The 22012-nt window shown below is 43.4% G+C and overlaps 1 protein-coding gene across 1 annotated transcript in view; it reads left to right on the top strand.

The window, feature by feature from the left end:
* The window catches only part of LOC104501294 (doublesex and mab-3 related transcription factor 3-like), a 7200-nt gene extending 1266 nt beyond the window's left edge, over window positions 1–5934 (top strand). Inside the window, exon 2 of the mRNA XM_010145083.1 lies at window positions 4778–5934. Within this exon, the coding sequence (XP_010143385.1) occupies window positions 4778–5742 (965 nt within the window). The 3' untranslated portion in view covers window positions 5743–5934. The remainder of the gene's footprint in view (window positions 1–4777) is intronic.
* The last annotated feature ends 16078 nt before the right edge of the window (window positions 5935–22012 follow it).

The raw sequence follows: 22012 nt of genomic DNA, 5'->3' as shown, positions 1-22012 counted from the left end.
CTTTGCTCGTTACCTGTATTAAAACCGTTGTCGGACAGAGGATGTAATTATTTGCTCCCCCAGCCCGCCCTGTTTCAAACCCCGCAGGACAATAATCTTCTGGAAGCTCTTTTTCAGTGCGAAGGAGGTCTTTCCCGATGTTCTGTAGAATCCAATCCATTTGGTTTATTTTTATTCTTGCTGGAACTGGTCAGTTCGGTGGGACAGTTGCAGAGTTCTGTTCTGTGCAAATAACGCGCCTGAAAACTATCCCTGTTGCATCTGCCTGTGCTAACCCGGAATACTTCTTCTTCCTGACACTGTGCTCATGAATTTTCACCTCCCTCCCACATGAGTGCGTGTTGCATTTCTCGGTCTTAGTATTATCTATCAAGGTTTGTAAACAATTAACATAACGCTGTATTGAGTCCCCTGTTAATTTCAGAGCCAGTTTCTTAATGCAGCAGATCAGTCTTTGCGTTAGCTGGGGAACAGTGACTAGTCTCCTACAAAGTACATCAGACTGTTGAAGATGAGGAAAAAAGTCTGGAGTGAAAGTGATTTTAAAAACAAACAAACAATCCCCACCCAAACCAATGGAAAAAAAAAAACCAACCACCCCCGAACCTCCCCAAACAAAAAAACCCCCAACCCCAAACCCACCCCAAACCCAAACCAAAAAACCCAAAAAACAAACTCACAAACCCCCGTAAGTTTCACACGACCCTAGCTTTGTGTGGCTTTATGCTAGCCCTGGTGTCAGTCAACTCGAATAATAGAAATAGGGAAAAGAGCAGATGTTTTTAGGATCCAAGCAAATCTGTGTTGCAGAAAGAGCTGTCCTAACCATCACAGTGTTTCAACAGGGAATCAGTGGTGGGAATATCAAGGAAGCAAATTTGGTTCCCAAGTATTAGACCAAGTTTTCCTGACTAACTTCAGCAGAAAACCCACACTTTCTCACTCTTTTTACTGTTATTTGGCCCGTTTACAATAATTGACTCATGATCTTTAATATATAAATAGACAAGAAAGAATTGGTGTACACCTTGTTCCAAATTTGTGACATCTCTATTTATTGACGTAGACTTTACTGTGAATGCATCCCACTGTACTATGTTTCCCGTGTATCTGTATTTGCGCTGCACCTCTGTAGATTTCGGAATGTATCTGCCTCTGCATGTGTATTATTTGACGAATATTCCCCATCATTTATATCCATGAGAAAAGAATTTCCCTCGTTTCCTCAGGGCTGGCGAAGTGAATACTTGAACGCACGCTATTTGAAATAGTGCGTGTGGGGGAGAAGACCAAAACCCAAAACAAAACACCTGCACCCCACAAACGAAAAAAAAAAAGGAGATTCTAAGGAGATTTCTTTCTTAGGGTCTAGAACATCCTCATGTGAAGCTTACGCGTGGTGCAAAAAACACCTTTGGCTCAGATGAACGGGCTGTACATTCTGAACACAAAATTAATATTTTTGTACGAGGGAATATAGTTATTTGGGATTAATGCATGCGTGCAATATTGCTAAAATTCAGTGCCCTCATGAGGACATTTACAATGCTTCTTTCCAAATCTTGGTGTATTTAACTATTGTTGGTCTATCCCCATTTTAAACAAACGAAAAACCTGCTCTCGGCCGTTCCCATGCGGAGCTGGGGTCAGTCCCCTGAGCCTGCTTTCCGCACGGCCCGCCCTGCGCCGTGAGCGTGGTGGGGAATTGGTGTTCAGCTGAGGGAAAACCGTGCTCAACGCACGACATGCCAGGCGGGGAACCGCGGCAAGCCGACCTGGTGAGCTGGTAGTGGCCACCCGACCCTTGGGGAGGAGTGGGCTGGATCACCTGGGCCGTGACACCGTGCTTCACCGCCGCTGGTTCTGGGGCTAGGGCGCCCCAGGAAAAATCACCTGGCACCGGGCGCAAGAAAAGCTCTCAGAAAGGTGATGTGTGTGTGTGTGTGTGTGTGTGTGGGTGTGTGTAAGTAAAGAATAATAGCACCCAAACTCAGCGTTAATCAACGGAGAATAATTCTGCTTGTGTTAGTAGCAGCATGTGCTTTAAATCACCAAAATCTTGTTCTGCGTGGTGGACGATGTGAGTGTAACAGTTTGGTGAGATGCATCGCTATGATCTGTGCTGTTCGAGGAGGAGGCTGTCCCTGTGCAAGGCTGGGAGCCGGGATCTGCGCAGTCTCCTGATGGTAAAGATGCAAACTTCAGCTGGATGAGTTTTCTGAATTTGAATAAAATTTTTAGCCAAGCCGTATAAGGATACTTTTAAAGGTATTGAAAACCAAACAAACCTGAAATATCTTGAAAGTATTAATTTGTAAGGATCAGGGAGCGTATTAAGAAGATCTAATGTGATTGTTTTTTTTAGCATGTATTTGCTTCCCAGTGGTACTTGTTATCAGCCCATAAAGATACACTGGAAAAGTGCAGTAATTCTGAAATACGATCTACGTGCATGTGGTACTTTTTGTAATACGGGATACCACAGTGCAATCTATTTGTGTGGAAATTAGGACCCTCAATTCCCTTAAATGCTGCTCTAACTCTGGCAAGACAGAGACAGAGGTGATTAGCTGACCTTAGACTGACGGGTAAGGCTTGGATGTGTAAATTACCTGTTTGCTCAGATGTGAATTATTCCTAGCAACGTATCTTCCGTAATAAGGGCATGACTACGAACAAGCGAAGGGATTAGGAGGGAAAGGTAGTGAGCCTCATATTTTTTTCAAATAGTAGATGAATTATGCCAAGCTCTTAGCACCTCCTCCAAAGTATACACGTTGCCAGTTTGCTACTGGCAAACATTACCTGCATTGGCCTTTGGCTGCTAAGGCAAGGCTGGTTGCACAGAGTGTGTAAAGAGGAGTGTACATGCATTGCCTTCTCCATAAAATACCTACAGGAGGAGTTACTGCTTCTCCACTTGCACTGGACAGGGAGCATAACCAATACAAAAATCGGTACCCAGAACAGGTTATCCTGCTAAAAGAGAAGGGCGAGATGTTCATAAAGGCATCCTTATTCCTCATCTCCACTCCCATGCTCGTCTTCCACCGCCCAAAATAGCAGCATCCCACAGCTCTTTAGGATGGCCCATCATTTCTGCCTGGCACTGCCATCCACATGAGGAGAACCTCCCTTTGCCACAGTGACCGTCATACTGTGCTCTGCCAGGATCTTGAACTGATTTATAGCTCCCATTCTGGTGACAATAGTGGCTTCTTGTTCAGTGCAGGCTTGCTCAGACTCTGACTCCTTTCTCAAGGTGGATGAATTGCATTAATAGAGTTTGTCTTGAGCTGATCTGTTCAACACTAGACTTGGCCTGCGGCATGGGGCAATGCCTGACCCATTCTGGGGGTGAGAGGGAGGCAGGAGTGTCCATGGTGAGCAACAAGGCTCAGGTTCGTGCATGCCTTTAGCTTTTTCCATCTTGACTGGACAGGAGTGATCATCAGCACAATTTGGGAACCTTTGCTTGGTTCTTAATAGCTTCTTTACCCCATTGGGCTGATTACCAGGGGCTTGGGAAACAAAGCAAATATTTGTATTGATTTCTGCAGATAGTCTTTCACATGTGTGTGTTCAAAAGCACTGCCCTGTGCAGTTAAAGCAGACTCTGTCAGCAGCAGCTTGGACAATGACACTTTCCTCAGACCTTGTTTCTTCCCAGGGACATACACTGTGCTGTACGAGGAAGACCAGCAGAACCACATTCTTGGGATGTAACTCCGAGCAATCTCAAACAAGTACATTGCCCTCCTTGTGCATAAACTGTGAAAGCTGTCAACCTTCTTCTTCTTCTCTTTCTGACAAGCAGTCTTATTGCAAAGGTATCTATACTCTGGGTAGGCATTGCCAAAGTTACAGGAGATCTGGAGTATCCCCATTTTTGAGTGTCCATCTGGAGACAATGTGGTTTCATCCTTGTACTCAGCTCTTGCCCTCTTTATCACAGAAAAAAGCAAGGTATCTGGAACAAGTGCTGAGAGAAGTTGTGGAGTTTCTACCCCTGGAATTATTTAAAATTCACCTGAGCAGGGACATGAGCCACCTGCTCTATATTTTAGGCTACTCTTGCTTTGAATAGGAGACTGGACCAAACCATCTTCCAGAGGTCCTCTCCAAACCAGTTTTTTTCTAGATTCTGTGCTCTAATGGGCCAAAGGATCAGCTGGGCTCCAGAGTTTGAAGGAAAAGACAGTGATTCTTGCTGGGAAAGGAACGAGTTTCTGCAGACCGAGAATGAGAATAGACTGATTTATTTGAAGACTTCTTTAACATCCAGCCAGTAGTCATGATGGAATGGTTCTTCCACCGATGCTGTTAGGCTTGCAGAGGCAGTTCGGTCTCCCAAGTGCCCTGCGAATATCTTGAGCTCACAGTCAATGAGGTGGTGCCAGCAAGGAACTGTCATGTGAAAGTGTTGAAGTTTCCTCTGAGAAAGGTGTGTTGCTGCCTTGTAACCAGTGAGAGAGGGTTGATATAGCCTATTTGATGCAGCATTAATATGAGTACTGCTTCTTTTCTTGTGCACAGAAGAACGAGACACATATCTATAAGGCAGCATAAATACCTAGACCAGGTCATGTTATTCTTTTGCAGTTTTGTTCTTGTAAGCTCTTGGAAAGAGAAATTAATATTAACAGGATGTCTGTGAGAAATGTTTTTTTTCCCCCTAAGATCCTGCTCTGTTCACTTGAAGAAGACTTTACCCACAAATGTCTGTATAAGCTTTTAGACTCAGTTTTTTGTTAACTTCTCTGCCTTCTCTTTGCAGACATGGGTGAGGAGCGGTTGGGTGACACCAGCGGAGTGGACAATGCTGAGACCTACAGTGACAAAGACACAGACCAAAGGAGTTCCCCAGACACGACTAAAGCCAAAAGTTGCTTCACCCCTGAAAGCCCTGAAATTGTTTCAGTGGATGAGGTCGGTTATGCAGTTCAGAAAAATGGTGGGAACACAGAGAGCCGTCCAGACAGCCCTAAATACCACCCAGAGCAGAACCAGCTCCTGATAGAAGGTCCTTCTGGGGCAGTTTCTTTACCTTTCAGTTTGAAAGCCAACAGACCTCCACTGGAAGTGTTGAAAAAGATCTTCCCTAACCAAAAGCCAGCCGTGCTGGAGCTGATCCTGAAGGGGTGTGGTGGCGATCTGGTGAGTGCAGTAGAGGTCCTCTTATCCAGTCGGTCTTCAGTGGCCAGTGGGGAGAGAACTTCTGCAGAATCGGATGGTCTTATTTTGCCTTCCAATGGGCACATTTTTGAACACACTCTGAGTTCATACCCTATTTCCTCTTCCAAGTGGTCAGTGGGTTCAGCATTTAGGGTTCCCGACACACTGAGGTTCTCTGCCGATTCTAGTAATGTTGTGCCCAATCCCCTGGCTGTACCTTTGCAGCACCCTTTCCCTCAGCCACCACGCTACCCATTGATGCTAAGGAATACTCTGGCAAGAAACCAGTCCAGCCCATTCCTGCCCAATGATGTCACCCTCTGGAACACCATGACACTGCAGCAGCAGTACCAGCTGAGGTCTCAGTATGTCAGTCCTTTCTCTAGCAACTCAGCCAGCGTTTTCCGAAGCTCACCTGTCCTTCCTTCCCGCTCATCAGAAGATCCTAGGATCTCAATCCCTGATGACGGCTGTCCTATTGTGTCTAAACAACCAATTTACACAGAAGATGAGTATGATGAAAGGTCTGATTCTTCAGACTCAAGAATACTCAACACATCTTCTTAGACTGACATTTGACATAGCTAATCGATACTTGCAGTGCAGCTGAACTACTGGGCCCTAAGAGGAGGGACATGTACTTCACAAAACCCTTGCAATTGTATTAAAAAGTGACTTCGCTTGGTATTGTACTATAGCAATAAAGACGTAACTTATTTAATTTCTTGCACTTCACTGGATAATGCCAAATAGCAATACTCTGGCTTTAGTGCTGAGTGTGTGTAACAAAGGATGACTTTACGGCTACAACATATGGGACTCTGGAAGATTTGTAATGGAAAGAGAAGCCCAAGGTCTACTTTGTTGCTTAACTCAGAAAAATGGGGATGTTAAACTAGAATACTTGAATGCTGTTTTATAAGAGAGAACTCCTCAGGACATAAGAAATGAAAAAAAATGTAGTTCAATTGCAAACGGACTAAAAGAAGGACCTTACAATCTTATATCAGTGATCATCCTTGCAGAAAAGGCAGAAGAAAGAAATATGCCATGAAACTAGCATGAGCTGCTTCTGTGCCATTTGAGCTTGGACACTTTTCAGAGAAATAATATTAAAGAGTTATTCTTTTCCCATGGCTAGGTTGAAACGTGTAATGTCAGTGTGAAACCAATTACAGCTGTGAATTGCATGAAGTGTGTTGTGAAATGAACACCAGATTAAGCATTGTCAGGTTAATGTAGCATGCTAAGGACTCTAGAGAAATAAACTAAGATGATGATCTTGGTTTATGTCATTTGTACTGGGGAAATAACATTTCTGAAGATAGAGAGCTGATTAGTCCTCAGTTAGGGTTAAAATGTCCAACTTCAGCAACTACAGTCAAGGGAAGCTTCTTTTTCCAAGTCCAAGATCTGCTTCCCTGCCTTGTAGCTTGCAACTAAGATCAGGCAAATGCTGTCATCAGGGAAGCTGAGGTCTCTTGAGTATGTACTGTAGACAATTCCAAGCCCAGCTGAGTAAAACAGAGCTTGCTGCAGTCACAGCAAGCAGTGAAAAAGACTCTCCCGATGCTTCAGAAGTGTCTTTTTTCCTATACTGTAGAACTAGAAAAAAGGAAGTAGGTTGTTATAGCAAACATTTCTTTAAAATAATGTTCAGCCAAATGGCAAGTTCCTTAAATTTAGAAAAGGAATGGTTTGAATAATTTATTGCATGTTTGCATGCATTGATTACACTGCATATCTGTTGTGTGTCAAAGTAACATTAGGAATTGCTTCTAATGAGGAATGCCACTAAATTAATTGTCTGCTTAGAAGTTTGCTAAGATTTTAGAGCCATTTTTTCAACTGTTCACAACTGACCACATCTGCTTGACTGTTGGCTTTTCCAAAACACCTTTGAATGCAGCTGAACTGGCTGTCGGGGCTGTCAGGTGTATGGATTACTCTCACACCTCAGAAACAACTGAGGCTGCCCTGGAGTTGGACTTTAAAGCAGATGAGCTTTAAAACTGTAATATACATCAGGCATGTTATCTGGTGTCATTGCTGATACAAATGCCTATGTTCTCATTTGACGTTTCATATTTTGTAAGGTTTGTGCACCCAGCGAATCTTGCATTTTATAAGAGTTCTGAACATGCACAAGAAGGAGGAGAATAAAATAATTATTTTCTTTTCCTTAGGGGATAAATGAACAGAAAGACACTTTTTATTGTGTAATTTTCCAACCTGTTCAGAAAACCAATTTGTTGATAATGCTGCAGAGCAAAGACATGAAGGCAGGGGGAGGGAGGATGGAAAATAAATAGCTTCCTTTATGGAGTCTCAGTGTGAAAACATCTGGAATTTTCATAAAAGCAGAATTACAGTTTTGTTGTGACAGATTTGCCTGCAATCATATGGTAGTTGTAAAGAAATCCATCTCCCAACCATGCCAGAGAAAAAAGGTAATAAGTAAAATGGGCTTGAGCTTGCAAACAGAATGTGCTCCAACATCATGGAGAAATTCAGTGTCAAAGGCTAGGTAAGAGCAGATAGGTCCAGGAGCTCTGGTTTTGAGCTCACCCGCCAAGCAGGTTTATCTCCAGAAGAAATATTTGTATAGGCATCCCTGTACATTGAATGAAATATCTTTTTTTCTTTTTCTTTTTCTTTTTTTCTTTTTCTCTTTTTTTTTTTTTCCTGCAGAGGGTGAATCATCTCCAGCAGAAAGACCAAACCATGGTGCCTGCAACAGCTCATAGTAACCGTACACACTATGGCCTGTGTTTTTTCAGAAAACAGGTTTTTGGCATCTTGGAATTAGGACACGTCTTTCAAAGAAAGGTGACCCTTGGCTACACTGGAGTGAACTATTATTACTCTAAACACTTGCGGTGAAGGATGCAGATTTGGTGGTGCGATTTTTAAAAATACTTTACTTTTGATAAACTGTTTTCTGAAAAAGCAAACAAGTTAAAATAATCCTTGTCCAGCATTATTATAAAATATCTTTTGAGTCAATTCACAATTTTTTTTTAAAAAATAAACTAAACCTAACTGGGTTAAAATAAGAAATGCAAGTTTTGATGTTGAACAATGGTTACTGTTTGACCACACAATGTTTTGCCTATCCAGAAGAATAATTTTTAAAAAAATATGGATTGACCTGCAACGATATCTTTGAGAAATTACTGTATTCACCCAGCTGTGTTTTCCAGGTTGATACTGCAGACAAATAAAATCTTTAACTTCTAGCTGTCACACAGCAAGGATCCCTTGGCATCTTGGCAGGTCCTCTTTTTGCCCGCGCAGTGCTGGGACTTGTTCTCAGACCCTAGCCCTCCTGGTGGGGGATGCCCACCCACTCCTGTCCTTGTAGCATGGGCAATCCAGTGAGGAGGGAGCCCCTTTTCTGCAGGAACCCTGGGTGCCACATCCAGCCGGAGCAGTGGCCACCACCCAGTATCCAGCACCCAGCAGCAGCCACGGCAGAGCTGGACGGCCTCATTCTGGCTCAGAGTGTGGTTTTACCGGGCTCGGTGACAGCTGTGTCGCCGCAGCTGGAGGCAGCAGCAGAGCTGTGTCCTGAGCCTGCAGAGCCCTAGCGGTAGTGCAGCATCCTTTCTCAGGGAGCAGCGATCCGGGAAAAAGCCTGAGGGGACAGCACCCACACCCTGCGTTTTCCAGCTCCATCTTGTGGTAAAAAAGGGGTATTTCAAGCTCCTTCGCGTGGTAAAAAAGCGTGTTTCTGTGTCGGAGGGAATACTTCACGCTGTGGAAAAGATACTCGCGGTTGAGGAGTGGCAAAGCTAGAGGCATTGATGATCAGAAACATCCAGTAAAAAAAAAAATGAATTTAAGCATCAAGAAAGTTGACCTGAGCCTGGTGAAGTCTCTAACGAAGTCCAGAAACCAAATTTTCGTTGTTGTTGTTTGGTTGGGTTGTTGTTGTTGGGGTTTTTTTTTTTTGGTTTGGAGGGGGAAGGGGTGGGGGGCTGTGGGTGCTAGAGCAGCTGAGTATCAGCCCTTGCCCTCTACACAGTTCCTGCTACTGGTTAAGCAGCTGCCTGGGGGGCTTCTCTGGGGCGTCCCAGGTCTGTTTTTTCTCATGTCAGGCAGGTGATTTCAGTGTCAGCTCTCCATGGGTACACACAAAACCAATGGACAATGCCACAGGACCTCTGTCTGCCCGTGGCTCTCTGGTCATCATCATCAGTGCAGATCTATTGGAGAGCAGAGCACTGCACTCTGCAGGAGCTGGCTGCTGCCCCAGAGGCATGCTGCTTAATACCTTCTACTTAACCTCTAGTTGAGACAAGGAGGATAAGGCCCATGATGATGTGAGCAATACCAATAATTATTTCTCCCTCAGAGGAATGCTGTGGAGAGCCCCAATTCAATGGTCGTGTTCTCCAGCAGCTCACATACCTGTAGATAAGAGAAGAGTCAGGCTGGGGGGTAAGCATACTGCAGTGGGGATGTACTGCCTCAAACTCGCCCCTGCCCCTTGCCTTTGCTGGTGGTTGTATTGCTTCCCTTGGGAGTCCCTGATTTGCCCTCCTTATGGGCCTGAAGGGCCACCTCTGCAACATTTGTTGGATGCTTGGTGAACAGGCTCACCTCACATTTGTGCTGACACCTTTGAAAAATGACTTTGATTCTCAGTATACTGTTTCAGTGATTTATTCTTTATGTGCATTTACTTAGCGGACGTGAGTGGGGAAATAAGATTGATGCTAAATTTATATGTTAATTTTAATATTGAAGCCATCCTGTATTTGAAGAATAAGATCAATTCTTCAATTTCATTTCTTACGTGATATTGCATATTGTCATTACTGGAAAATAAAATTATTTCTGAATGCATACTATCCAAACTTCAATTTTAGTGGACAAATAACTGTGAAGCATCATTCTTCTCCCTTCCCTATAACAACTAACTTAATACAGTATTTCAACGTTCTCGTGCTAGTCTGCCGCTGGAAGATAACAAAGACAAGTCTTTTCACCCTGAACAGTGTTTCGTTAATGTGCTCCCCGTAGCATTCTGCACTGTCACAGGCGGATTTGGTGCATGACTCAGCAACTCCCTGCCCACTGTTGCAACTATGATACAACAGCAATCTTGGTTAAGAGATGCGTCCCTCACTGGAGACTAATTCCATACGTTTCCGTTATAGCAGCACTGCTTGAGAGCTGTAGCCACAGCTGTACGCCGAGCACACCTGTATACAGGGTGAATCCTGACTCCAAGTGCAGGATCCAACCCTTGGAGTGCCGGCAGGAAGCAGATCCAGTAGAGGGTGGAAACCGAGCTGTGTTGGTGCAGGCCACCCGGGCCATGTTGAGGCAAGAGCATCACATGAACTGAAAGATTAGGCACTTACAGAGGGAAATGTACTTTAGGGAGATCTGCTGCCAGTGACCTGTCTCTCCTGAAGGTGCAACAACAGAAAGAAAGTATTTCCAGCATCTTTGGGAGTGTGGTTTGCTGTTTTTCATCTTCACAAGCTTTGCATAAGATGAAATTGAGGGGTGGATAGCAGGAACCTTTGCAAGGTTACATCCTTTCTCTGCCCACTAGCCTGATGAAGATCACACTCTTTAAATTTCAGGTGTCCCTTATTCCCTCTCCGTGAGATAAAGATTACTGCTACAAGGACTTAATGTTTATTACCTGAACATGCTTTTAAAACTGAAGTGCTCTGTAAAGATGAAAGCAGAGCATAGTATTTACTGGAGCATGCAGTATAAGATTTTGTTTCTAATTTTTTTCCCTCCTGGAGAGAGAGGCTATAGCTTTTCAATAGCTGAACAGTGCCCTCCTTCAGCAAGAAAAAGCTAAGGTCGGCATAATCCTGAAACAATCCTGTCATAAAATGGCCACAAGTTGTGAGACCTAAGGTAAACACTGCTTGTGTTCTTTCTATCTATCTGTCCTATTTCTGAGTCTATAAACCTCACACATCCCAACTTTCTCCTCTGTAACTCTCGGATAAAAATCTTGTACTAAAATAGTACTAATTGGACTAAATTGTGCTAATGCCCTTCTTTTCCTTAAAGGAAGTGAGTAGTCAGCAAAAGGTTGAGAAAAAGTGAGAAAGCAGAACTTAACACATGAGAAAGTCTATTCTTTATTCTAAGACCCTGTGGCTCCACTTGTACAGCTCAGGCAGGGAGGACTGCAGACGCAGGAGGAGCTCGTGTCCTCCTGCTCTCTCTGAGAAAGGTGAGCACATGCTGGCACTTCTTCCAGCAGTACACATCTCAACTTGGTTGGGGGCTGCACCCCCTTGACAGCGGGTGCATATCACAGGAGAAAGGCAGCGCGCGAGTGAGTAGCGTGGGAGTAGCGTGATTGTGAGCCCTTATGGTAACTAATGGATGAAGTTACTTTCCTGCTTTGTTGCATGTGGTGAAGCCCAAATCCTCTTTCAGAAATATTTTTCTTCGGAGCCTCGTCTCCCTGCCTTGCCTGCACATTGCTGAGATTCCTTCTTGCCACAGTGAATATAAACCAGAAAGAGTGAGATAAAACTCAGCATATACAGAGAAATACGAAAGAGACACTGGAATACACAGAAACAGAGAGGTGTACTTCCTTGTCACTTGTCAAATTAAGACGTTTTAATAATTTGTAAGGACTACATGACTGATGTGACAAGGGGTGTAGAAGAAATCCTGAAGGGACATTATATGTGAGGGAGTACAGCAGTTAAGATTTAGGTTTCCATTCCTCTGTCTTTGCATGTTAATCTCATGGCTCACTCAGTAGGAGCAGGCTGCTCACATGCACAACTAGCAACTTCCCTAGAAACAGAAATTGATGGGTTCTCAGCTTGAACCTGCCTTGCTCCCCAGTAAAATAAGAGCAATGCTTATTGTCTGGAAAAGCTACATATTAGACATGTTGAAAGCAACACTTTATCAAGAAGAACAATTCCTAAGCTACAGAAAACTATTCTACTGTGAAAATTATTCTATTACGGCTCCATACTTACTCCAAAACCCTTTCCAGGAAACTTTAACACCCTTTGTAGGTTTGGCCCAACTCACTGCCAGCTATTGCATTTTAAACTATGTGGCCTAGTCAGTAGTACAGTTATAGTCAGCTATGTGCAAGTTACAAATTTTCTTCCTCTCTTACACCCCTATAATTTCCTTTTTTCCCCCCAGAGAGTCTGCAGATGAGCATTCGGCCACGTGTATTTTGCATCTTTTAGCTCCAGTGCCAAATAATTCTTAATCAGGAATAGGATGTAGGAAAAGTGGATTTATTTTTTATTTTCGTAGAAAGCATTACACTCGAAAACACAGGTGATCTGAGGGTCCGAAGCAAAGAAGGGATTGGTTCCTCTTGCCCACACTTGCCTCCTTCTGCTATTCTCACCTATGCTAGGTGAACACTGAACAGGCATCAATCACTGCAATCTTTGTGAACAAGTGGGAATTGGGCTGGATTTGGTGTTGCTTTGCAGAATTTTGCAACAAGGGAGGAGCGAGGGAGAGTACTGTTTCTGACCTTCAACGGCTTCTGGGAGTAGTTCTTTCCCAGGCCCAAGCCCGCACTATCAGAGTCTCTGTTCGTGTTGTTGCCTTGAAATGGGAACAGAGTGATCTACAGCAGGAGTCAGGAGGTGAGAGGAGCTGGTTTTACTGCCTTGCAGGGCTTGCTCCTCAGTCCTCTTCTGGAAGGTTCACTGCATGAGGTTTTAGCAGATTTGTGTGATGTATGGATATGGAAAGCTATGACTAATTCCCCGGATGACTGGTATGTATTTGATGCCTGACATCTCAAGCAAACATCCTGCTTGTTGAATTATTGTCTGGCATTCACTTATTTCCTGATTTGGCCATCACTGCTGGCTGCTGTTTTAACAGATTTTCGCTTTTTCTGCTTTCCTGTTGGTCTGGCAATAGGAGAAATATCTGTGGTTGTGGGTGTGGTGAGAGGCAATACAAAAACTGCCATCCTACCTGTCGCGGCTGTACTCTGCTTCCTCACCTCCTTTACAGGACTGCTCCTCCACTTTTTATGCACTTTCCGAGGCCTGAAAGCACAGGCAAACACCTTGTTTCTGTGACCTGGTTTAATTCATCTGCAACTGATTACAGTTATTCCCCAGAGGAACTTAAATTGCCTTTTTGGTTCACCATCACCCCAAAACCCACTGATACTGAATAACTGGCTTGTGCCCGCAGCCCTTCGGCCCGGGGCTCCCTACTCCTCCCTAAACTGGCGAAGTGCAAGTTAAAGTGAAAATGTGAACTGTGTGTACAAGACATTTGAGAGCTCCTTGGGAAACGGGTTATATTTTTCCCTTCCAAATGTCTGGAATTGCAACTTTCTTTGAATGCATCCCTGAGCTGATCTTAGAGAAGAAAGAGTCAGTCACAATTGTCTGTAAAATGTATTTTTCAGACATGTATCTCAAGTAAACGCTGTCTTGCACAGCTTGACCTGGACATCAAAGGCACGGCCTTGTCTTCACGTGAAATAAGGCAGCCTGGCGGCATTTCAGCTGAGCGCGGGATGGGTTTCGAAGAGCGAAGGAGTGATATTTCATTCGAGATGGGAAACAGAAGGAGAGCTACTTTATAACCCTCGGACCCCTTCTCCTCGGGCTCGTTCCTTCTAGCCGATGGCCCCACCTAGTGTCAGCGCGCCCCAGCGCGACAGCCCCGGGGCTGACCACACGGTGCCACCTGCCACCTCGCGTATGCTGAATGACGTCATCGCTGGGTGACGTAATAGGATGAGGTTATGGCGAACGGGATGCATCTGTCCCTCCCTAATCCCGCGTGGCCCTCGCAGCTCGGCCGGTGTGAATCTGGGTTCTGCTTTGCGGGTCAGCTCAGAGAGGGGAGGAGCAGCGCGGTAGGGCGAGAACACTTGCCCTCCTCTGCTGCGAGGGTCTGTTTTGGCAGACTTGCAAGCACGAGGCTTATCAGCAGCCGCTGCATTTTCATGGGCAGTGATGAGCTTCTGCGGTGTGCTGGGAAAGTCAAGCCAGGTGCGTTTCTGAAGTGCTGGTTACTAGACCGGCAGTTTTGCCAAGTGAGGCCTCTGTGGAGGCAGGTTTCTCCAGGAGGAGGTCAGCATCGGTGGATCCCCACGGCTGAGCTTCACTACTCCCAGGGGTGGCTTGGCAGGGCAGAAAGCACTTCCCAGTAACCACTGCACTTAAGGGAGGGCACCTAAACCTCCTGCGTGCCAAGTGATGGCTGCTTTGCAGAGCCTCTGGGAAACATCAGTGCAGGCAGTGCATGGAAAACTCATCTCTTCTGGGTGCCAGCACTGTAACTGTCCTGTGCTCAGCAGCATGCAGGGGAGGAAGACAGACTCTCAAAATCAATGGACAAGGATGGCAGTGTAGGGTTTTGCTGATGGAAAATGACTGGCGCTATGAACTCCTAGAAGAAGTACTCCATAACACTATGCTGCCAGATGTTGCTACCAGTTTTGTTACTTGCTAGGTTTCTTATAAGGACTCGTATAAGAAGCATTACAATAGTTGAAGACATCAGTAATGACTCCTAGGTCTTCTGTCAAAAGAGATGTCAGTCTTTTGGCAGAACAAAAAATAAGCCAAGCTTCTCAGGTAGCATCACTGAAAGAGCCTGTGATGTTTTTTCATATCTACACCTTCTTCATAATTTGTAAGCAAATTATGAAGTACAAATACCAGCTGAAATTTCCCTGTTGCTTGCACTGGTACTGATTTATCCTGTATTATTCTCTGAGGATAGATATCTGGTGGAAAAGATGTGGCCTTGACTTTCCTATCATGCCTGAATATACTTGATATCTGTGCTTGAAGTTTTATCCAGAAGTTATCCCAGCAGAAAAAGACACTTCTCTAAGCAAGTGAATAGAGGCACCTCCAATCAGCCCATGCCACCTTCCTGCCCAAAAGATGCTGTCTGGCTGTCTTCTTCAAAAGACACACAGGCAGTTTGTTGTGCTCCTTGTAAAAGAGTGTCATGCTCCTTGTCTTTTTCACTGTACTAATAAAACAAGTTTGCGCTAAAACTTTCACTTGTAGCACTCCAGTAGCCTTCCTTCTTGGTTAATCCTTTTGCAATTTCTATACATTCCTGTGAGGCTGGAACTGTTCGGAAGTTTGTCAAGGGGGCCATTTCAAAAGGTTAATGTAAATAAAGATGTCATCACATCCTACCACATTTGAAGAATTACAAGGAGTTCTTCATTACTCAAGATCAGCTTTAAAGGTTTGTATTGCAACACCTCCTTAATTCTGCTAAGGATTAACAAGGAGAAAAGGAGAAGGAGAAGGAGAAGGAGAAGGAGAAGGAGAAGGAGAAGGAGAAGGAGAAGGAGAAGGAGAAGGAGGAGGAGGAGGAGGAGGAGGAAGAGGAGGAGGAGGGGGAGAAGGAGGGGGAGGGAAGACAAAGGTAAAAGCAGGACTGAATCAAGGTAAGGTTCTCCTTCCACAGTAAGGGGACACCGTTCCCTCTGCTTCCTCTGGTAAAAAAGAATGGAAACGGGAATAAATCAAGTCCTTGGCTTTGATCCTTGGCTTAAGTTTTTGTTGATGAAATTAAGCAAATCAAAAGACCGACCCAAATGATGCAGCACTGGGGAACTTCCATATGAATTAGTATTGTCTGCTAGCTAGAGCTACTGGCAGATTTTGCATTGAGTCAGAGGTGGGTTTGGTGTCGCATTAAAAATGAGACTCAGACTGTCATATTGTATTTTGGTTCCACTTCACGTTTTAAGTGCCTCAGGAAACAAGCTGCATATTTCTTATTTTCTTATGTTATATTTTTTCATTAACATTTTAGTTTCTGTTTACTAGTCTTTCCAGAGATGTGATCTCAAAATCCCAAGGTAGCTTTTGAACAGATCCTCAAGTACATTGCCTCCTCAGAGTATGGGTCCATTCTTGGCACACAGGTTTCTCTGTAGATCAGGAAATTAACTCACAACTGAACACAATCAGGTTATTAGCATCACTATCATGCACACAGACACACAACCGTTAATAATGACATTGGAATACAGCTGCAGCGGGACCTACCAAAGTCACCAAACTCCATCTAGTGGAAGAAAATCAGAAACAAACAAACAATCAAGCCTTGTATTCATATGTATACACACACATACACCCACACCCTCGTTTTGAATTCCTCTTTCACCAAAAGTCAAAGATGGCAAAGGTATTTTGTTTGTTCTATTTGACTGTGGACAGAGGCCTGGCAAAATAAAGGAGGAATACTTGAGGAAGCCACATGCCAGCCTTTGGCTCATGAAGTGTCTCAGGGTTTCCAGACACTTGATATTGCCTTTCTCCCTTGTCATTCAAGAGACTTATTAATTTTTCTCAGCTTTTACAACATAGGTTGTGCTTCTTTTTTTTGTTTGTTTGTTTGTTTTCTTTCTCTTTTTTCTCCTACTGTGCCATGGAACGGTGACAGTGGGGAAAGTTAACTGGTGTCTGATCAGTCCAGAGATATCTGGCAATGACAGCAGTCTGTGATGTTTGTGGTTGATGTGTATGCCCTTTTAACTGAGGTCCTCTCCTTCCATGCTGGATTGCTAGCTGCTAGCTGCTTTTGGATATGAAGAGATAAGCCTTTTCCCAGTTGCCTCTGTCTAGGGCATTTCAAACCCTTCTTTTCATACTTCGTGTCCTGAACTCGCTTAGTTATATTCCGTTTAGATTATTTCAGTCTGCTCCTGAAAAGTGAAGATAATGCCAGATACAGTAGTTCGTTTCACGTTCTTAAATAACAAACATTTTGTAGTCAAAGCAATGTGTCTGTGCTAATGCTTAGTGTATCTAGTGGAATTAAGGTTTTTCTAGGGTAACGTTCTCTCCATGACAAACAATCCATGTTACATCCTGCCTGTGGCGCAGCCCTCTTGATAGGCTTTAAATTCATCCCCTGTGCCTTAAAAATATCCTAACTGCTCTGATATTTGGGACATGTTAAGTTCTCAATTTTGAAGTGAGGGAGAGGTAGTGTAGGTTTGATTTGTTGGTGAGATGTTTCCTGGTTTGTGAAAAGCTGCTTTATTTAGTTTTCTTTACTAAATACAGGCAAGGTTCCTGCTTAAAAAAGCCTGCCTCCCTGCTTGCTATTTCTGACAGCAGAGCTGAGTATGTTAATATGAAACAGAAAGTCATGCCTTATGCCTAAATTAGCCTTTATATTTAGAATTATGTATGTGTTAATACAAGTTTTAGAAATGCAGTTTAGGCACTGCTCCTCTTGGTTGTGGACTTTGGATGCCCGGTGTGCTTGGGTTTAAACATCATGCCAAATGTCTTGGGTGCACAAAAGTAGTTGCATTACCCAACACATATTAGAATACAATCAGGACCATAAGCTTTGGCATATCCAGCGAACGCCACAAGAGCCAGTACTCTTGCAAGCTGGGAGGGGACTGAGAAATTCTCCATGGAAGTCATGGAGTTACAAGGTTGGGCTAAAGCCATCCGAACAGGAAGAGCTAGGAGCTAGCCTGGACTCTCTATGGTCCTTTTCCACTCGTAAATTGCAGCATCTGGTGAAGTAGGATATAAGGAAAATCTGTGGCATTCAGTTATATGATGTGTTTTTTAACCATCTCTATGTCTGGAGCAAGTGTAGGGATCGTCCTGCCGGGAGGCAGGTAGCTGTGGGAGCTGGAGTCACCAACATTTCTTGTACATCACTCTTCAGCTAAGCCCTCTATTCAAAGTGTACAGGAATTTCCCACTGCCACCACTCTCATGCTGATTCCTTTTTAAACTCTAGGTACTGGGAAAAAAAAGATTTGGCCAGTTCAGTAACATTCCTGTAACTATGGGAAGAGTATGTGTTGGAACACTTTATCTTCATTGAAGCAATTAATGTAATGCAATTTAACAAATCATGAGTGTTGGGAGAGATAGCATTAATGTCTGATATTCTTGGTGTAATTTGATTCAGCTCATGTGCTTTATGTTTAGGACATAGGCAGTAGAGGACATTCACAGTGGTCTGCTCTGGCCTTGCTTCCATATACCAGGGCCTTGATTAACTTCTTTTTGTGGGGATGCTCTAGGACACCAGTGCTTTGCGAGACAGTTTCTGTGGAGAAGCTGGTTGCCTGTTTCCAGCATGCAAAATTTTGGGCAGCAATAAGTTGTGTAAGTGACTGTAGATTTTTTCTTTCTAATGTCATATTCAGTTCCTTCTCAGTAGTTCCAACCAGCTTTCTTTCTGCGTAGAGCTACTGTGCCCTGGTTTGATTTGATTTGTGCAGGATTTTCATTTTTCTGAATGACTGCTTTGCTTTACATTTGCCTCATTCTGAGTTCTTTGGCTGACCCAGAGACCCGTTGAAAATAGATTTAATAAAACAGTGTTGCTTTACAGTGAAGTGAGTTCACCATGTAACACTTTTCACTGGTGCACGTAAAATGAAGACTAAACCAAGGACAGTAATACCTTGAATGTGGCCTCAAGTAAATTTCCTTATGGACTTCACTGCTGAGTGTGGTGTTTTCTGATTTTCCCATTAACAATAACATTTTTTGGAACACATCCTCTTTCTTGTTCAGCAGTGATATTGTGCTAACATACAACACAGAGTGGAGTTTATGTTACCAAAAACTCATTCCTTGACATGAGTGTCAGTAGGTTAATATTATTGTAGGGATTTTGTGGAGAACTCTAATGCAGATTGCTTTACCACAAGAAGTTTTCTCAAGATTTGCCCTCGTGCTGCTTAAAGTATTTGTGTTCACACAAAATAAATCCCCTCACCTGTAAGGCAAATACTTTCTTCATAAAAGGTGGCCTGTTTTCGAACTGTGTTTCTTGTCCCCTGATTTCTGACTGTCACTTCTCTGTAATAAAGCTGATGCTTTATAATACTCAAGGTACCTAAAAAGGAGAGTGTTGTGTTTACAACTGAGCATGGTTTGCACTGGTAGAAGTTCTGACTCTTTGTCATGGGCAACTGAAAATAAAACAGTGGGAAATGTAATAAACAGATGTTCTGCCTGCCACAGGAGTTCCCAGTTTCTGCAGTATTTATATCCCAGAAGTGTCCCTTTCTTCATGTGATCATGGTTGGTTTTTATTTTTTTTTTTTTATTAGAGGTGCGCCAAGCTATAAATACCATTTCAGCCTCTTTAGCTGTGTCTGTTACCTCTACATGTGAGAAGCAGGAAATGACTACAGAGCACAGCAGCCTGAAAAGGATTATGATTGGACTTGCCTGCTTGCGTTTTGGCACTGCTCAGAGGCTGCTGTCAGGTTTTAGGGTTGCAGTGTGCAACGTTTAATGCAGAATGCAAGTTAGAAATCTTACATTTTGAATGTTACAGAGCTGAAGGATCACTTGCCCAACTGTGCAAAGATGGCTTTGCCTGAGAGCGGGCTGTAGAGAAGTGATCATCACACTCCTGATTCTGACCATTCTCGTCTGATGTACTAAGAGGTGGTGAAGGGATCTGCAGTTCTGAAGTGTCTTGCCACATGCTGATCCGGCTTCTCTGTAACAATAACAAGTTGATCATTCATAACAGCACATCTGGCTTGTCCTGGGTATGTTATTTATGGTGGTTCAGATGCTGACATGATTTGACAGCTGAAAGGTAGACATGCTATGATGACATGCTCTGTATTGTAGGATCTGACATAGACCTGGAAAAATATCCCTTCAGACATTGTTATTTGATTATCACAAATTGCCTCTTAGCTTTGTAGTTGTGTATAGCAGCACTGGCAACACTTTTTCATTCACTAAAAAAATAAAACTGCATCAGTCCTTAAAGTATGGTGGTAGTCAAAAGACAGTTAAATTAATATATTAACAATACTTGGTACTCACCAAGATATAGAGAGGCCATCTTCAGCTTTCAAGATAACACAGTATTTCTTTTTGGCTGATGGTTGAATAAGATCATCAAGACCATGCCTGCCTCACTTGGTGATTGAGAATATGCTGGGGTTGTTCGAGATATTAAATTGAACACAGGAGAAAATGGTTTTGTCTTTAGAATAGGTGATATGACCAGGAAGACACACAAACAAATCCAGTCCATGGGTATTCATATTTAACCCAAATTGTCCCAGTCAGATTACACAGACGTATCTCGCTACGGAAGTATGGTCTGTAACATGAAAATAGTTCGGTGACAATCTGGAAGTGGTTTTCATCCTTCTTTTCTGATTGTAACCATCCATTTTAGTTCATACTTCTGGGATTAGCAACATATATGCTTCAACACACAAGGCCAACTCAATTCATCACGATTACAGCTACTACTGTTAGCATGTTTGGCTGCACAAATAATTTGCATTTCTAGCTACTCTAAGCCATGCTGAAAAAAAAATCAAGAGGAATATCAGGCCAGCAACAGATCCATGGCTCTATGAGGGCCCGGTCTGCTAATTATTAACTGCTAATGTCTGTAACTGGAACACTGAAGGGTAATCCCATGCATATATTCAGGATGCCAAATCATTGTAGGGCATTTGTCAAAGACACCACTGCAGAATGGCTGCAGAATTGGTGGCTACTGAAGATGATCACAGGAAGCAACTGATTTTCTGTAAGCTGAAGATGGCATTTGTTTTTGCATTATATTTCTGTGATACAATTTTCAAGACTAATAGTAAGAAGCCGAATATTAGCCTATCAATCAGGCCAGGTTTGAGGTGAAGGAGGCTGGGATGGGGAAGAAAGCTGTGTGCAAGGAAGACAGTTGTTCCCGAGAGTTGTCGGGTTGCCAGGTAATGAGAAAAGAAGCTTGCATGAAAAAAGGGAATAGGCTGTTGTCTTCTGGAGGCCCAAGTGCTTCCTTGAAAGAAGTATGAGGGACAAGGTACCTTCTCCCACAGTGCTGAATTGCACAAAACTTCGAAGAATTTCTCCAGGGAGGGACATCATTAGGGGGCAGCGCTGAGGTTTTTATGTTGTTTGGTGCATGGAAAGATGAGGCTGGGCTGGCCACTAAACGAATGACAGATGCTATCTGTCAACCCTTCTCTGTTTCCAGTGCGAAAAAGAAAGAAAGAAAGAAGGGAGAGAGAGACTTATGGGCTGAAAAAAACCCCTGAAACAGCTTTAATGGAACAGCAACAATAAAAAAGAAAAGATAACGATATTAAAAAGAAAATAATGAAATATATACAAATATATATAAAACCAACATTGAAATACACCAGTGATGATTGATGATCGTGTCACCACTGACACTGCGGGGCAGGCACTGGGCAAGTCACAAACGGTCTCAGTGACAGACAGCAACCAGGTTCAGGAGCAGGATTCAGGAACACAAGTATTGGAGTTGAAGCAGAAGAACAGACAGAGTCTTCCTTGGCTACAGGCCATAGAAGAGAGCTTGACCCTTGCGATCCCTCATACTGAGTATGATGTAAATGGAATGGAATCCCTTGTTAGTCAATTTTTTGTCACCTGTCCTGCCTGCTCATCCCCACAGGTGCAACCTTTCTACTTATAACCCTTTTACTTACAGCACTTCAATATGGCCCACAAGATTTAGCAGTGACCTTAGTTTTGACAGGCAAGAGCTTTTCTGCATAGCAATCCTTGGTAGTAACTCTAGACATCAAGTGCTATCACTTCTAGAAGCAGACTGTCTGCAAAAATATGACATTAATTTAAAAAAGCACAGTTACTTAAAAGAGACTGAGCTGAAAAATAAAATAACTGAATGGAGAGTTAGTTCTGTTCCAACTCTACCAGGACATTGTTGGGTCTGGCTATGGAAATTTGTATCCAGCCTCTCTTGCTACCATTTCTTCTTAGGTCTTTGAGATGGGCTGAGGCTTCTTCAGAAGTTTGCCCTCCCTGCTGATTTGCATCTCCAGTTGCAGAGAGAA

This window comes from Buceros rhinoceros, unplaced genomic scaffold (assembly GCF_000710305.1).
Source record: "Buceros rhinoceros silvestris isolate BGI_N320 unplaced genomic scaffold, ASM71030v1 scaffold21751, whole genome shotgun sequence".
Lineage (NCBI taxonomy): Eukaryota > Metazoa > Chordata > Aves > Bucerotiformes > Bucerotidae > Buceros > Buceros rhinoceros.
The sequence above is the reverse complement of the archived record's forward strand: the minus strand, read 5'-3'. Positions and strand labels throughout refer to the sequence as shown.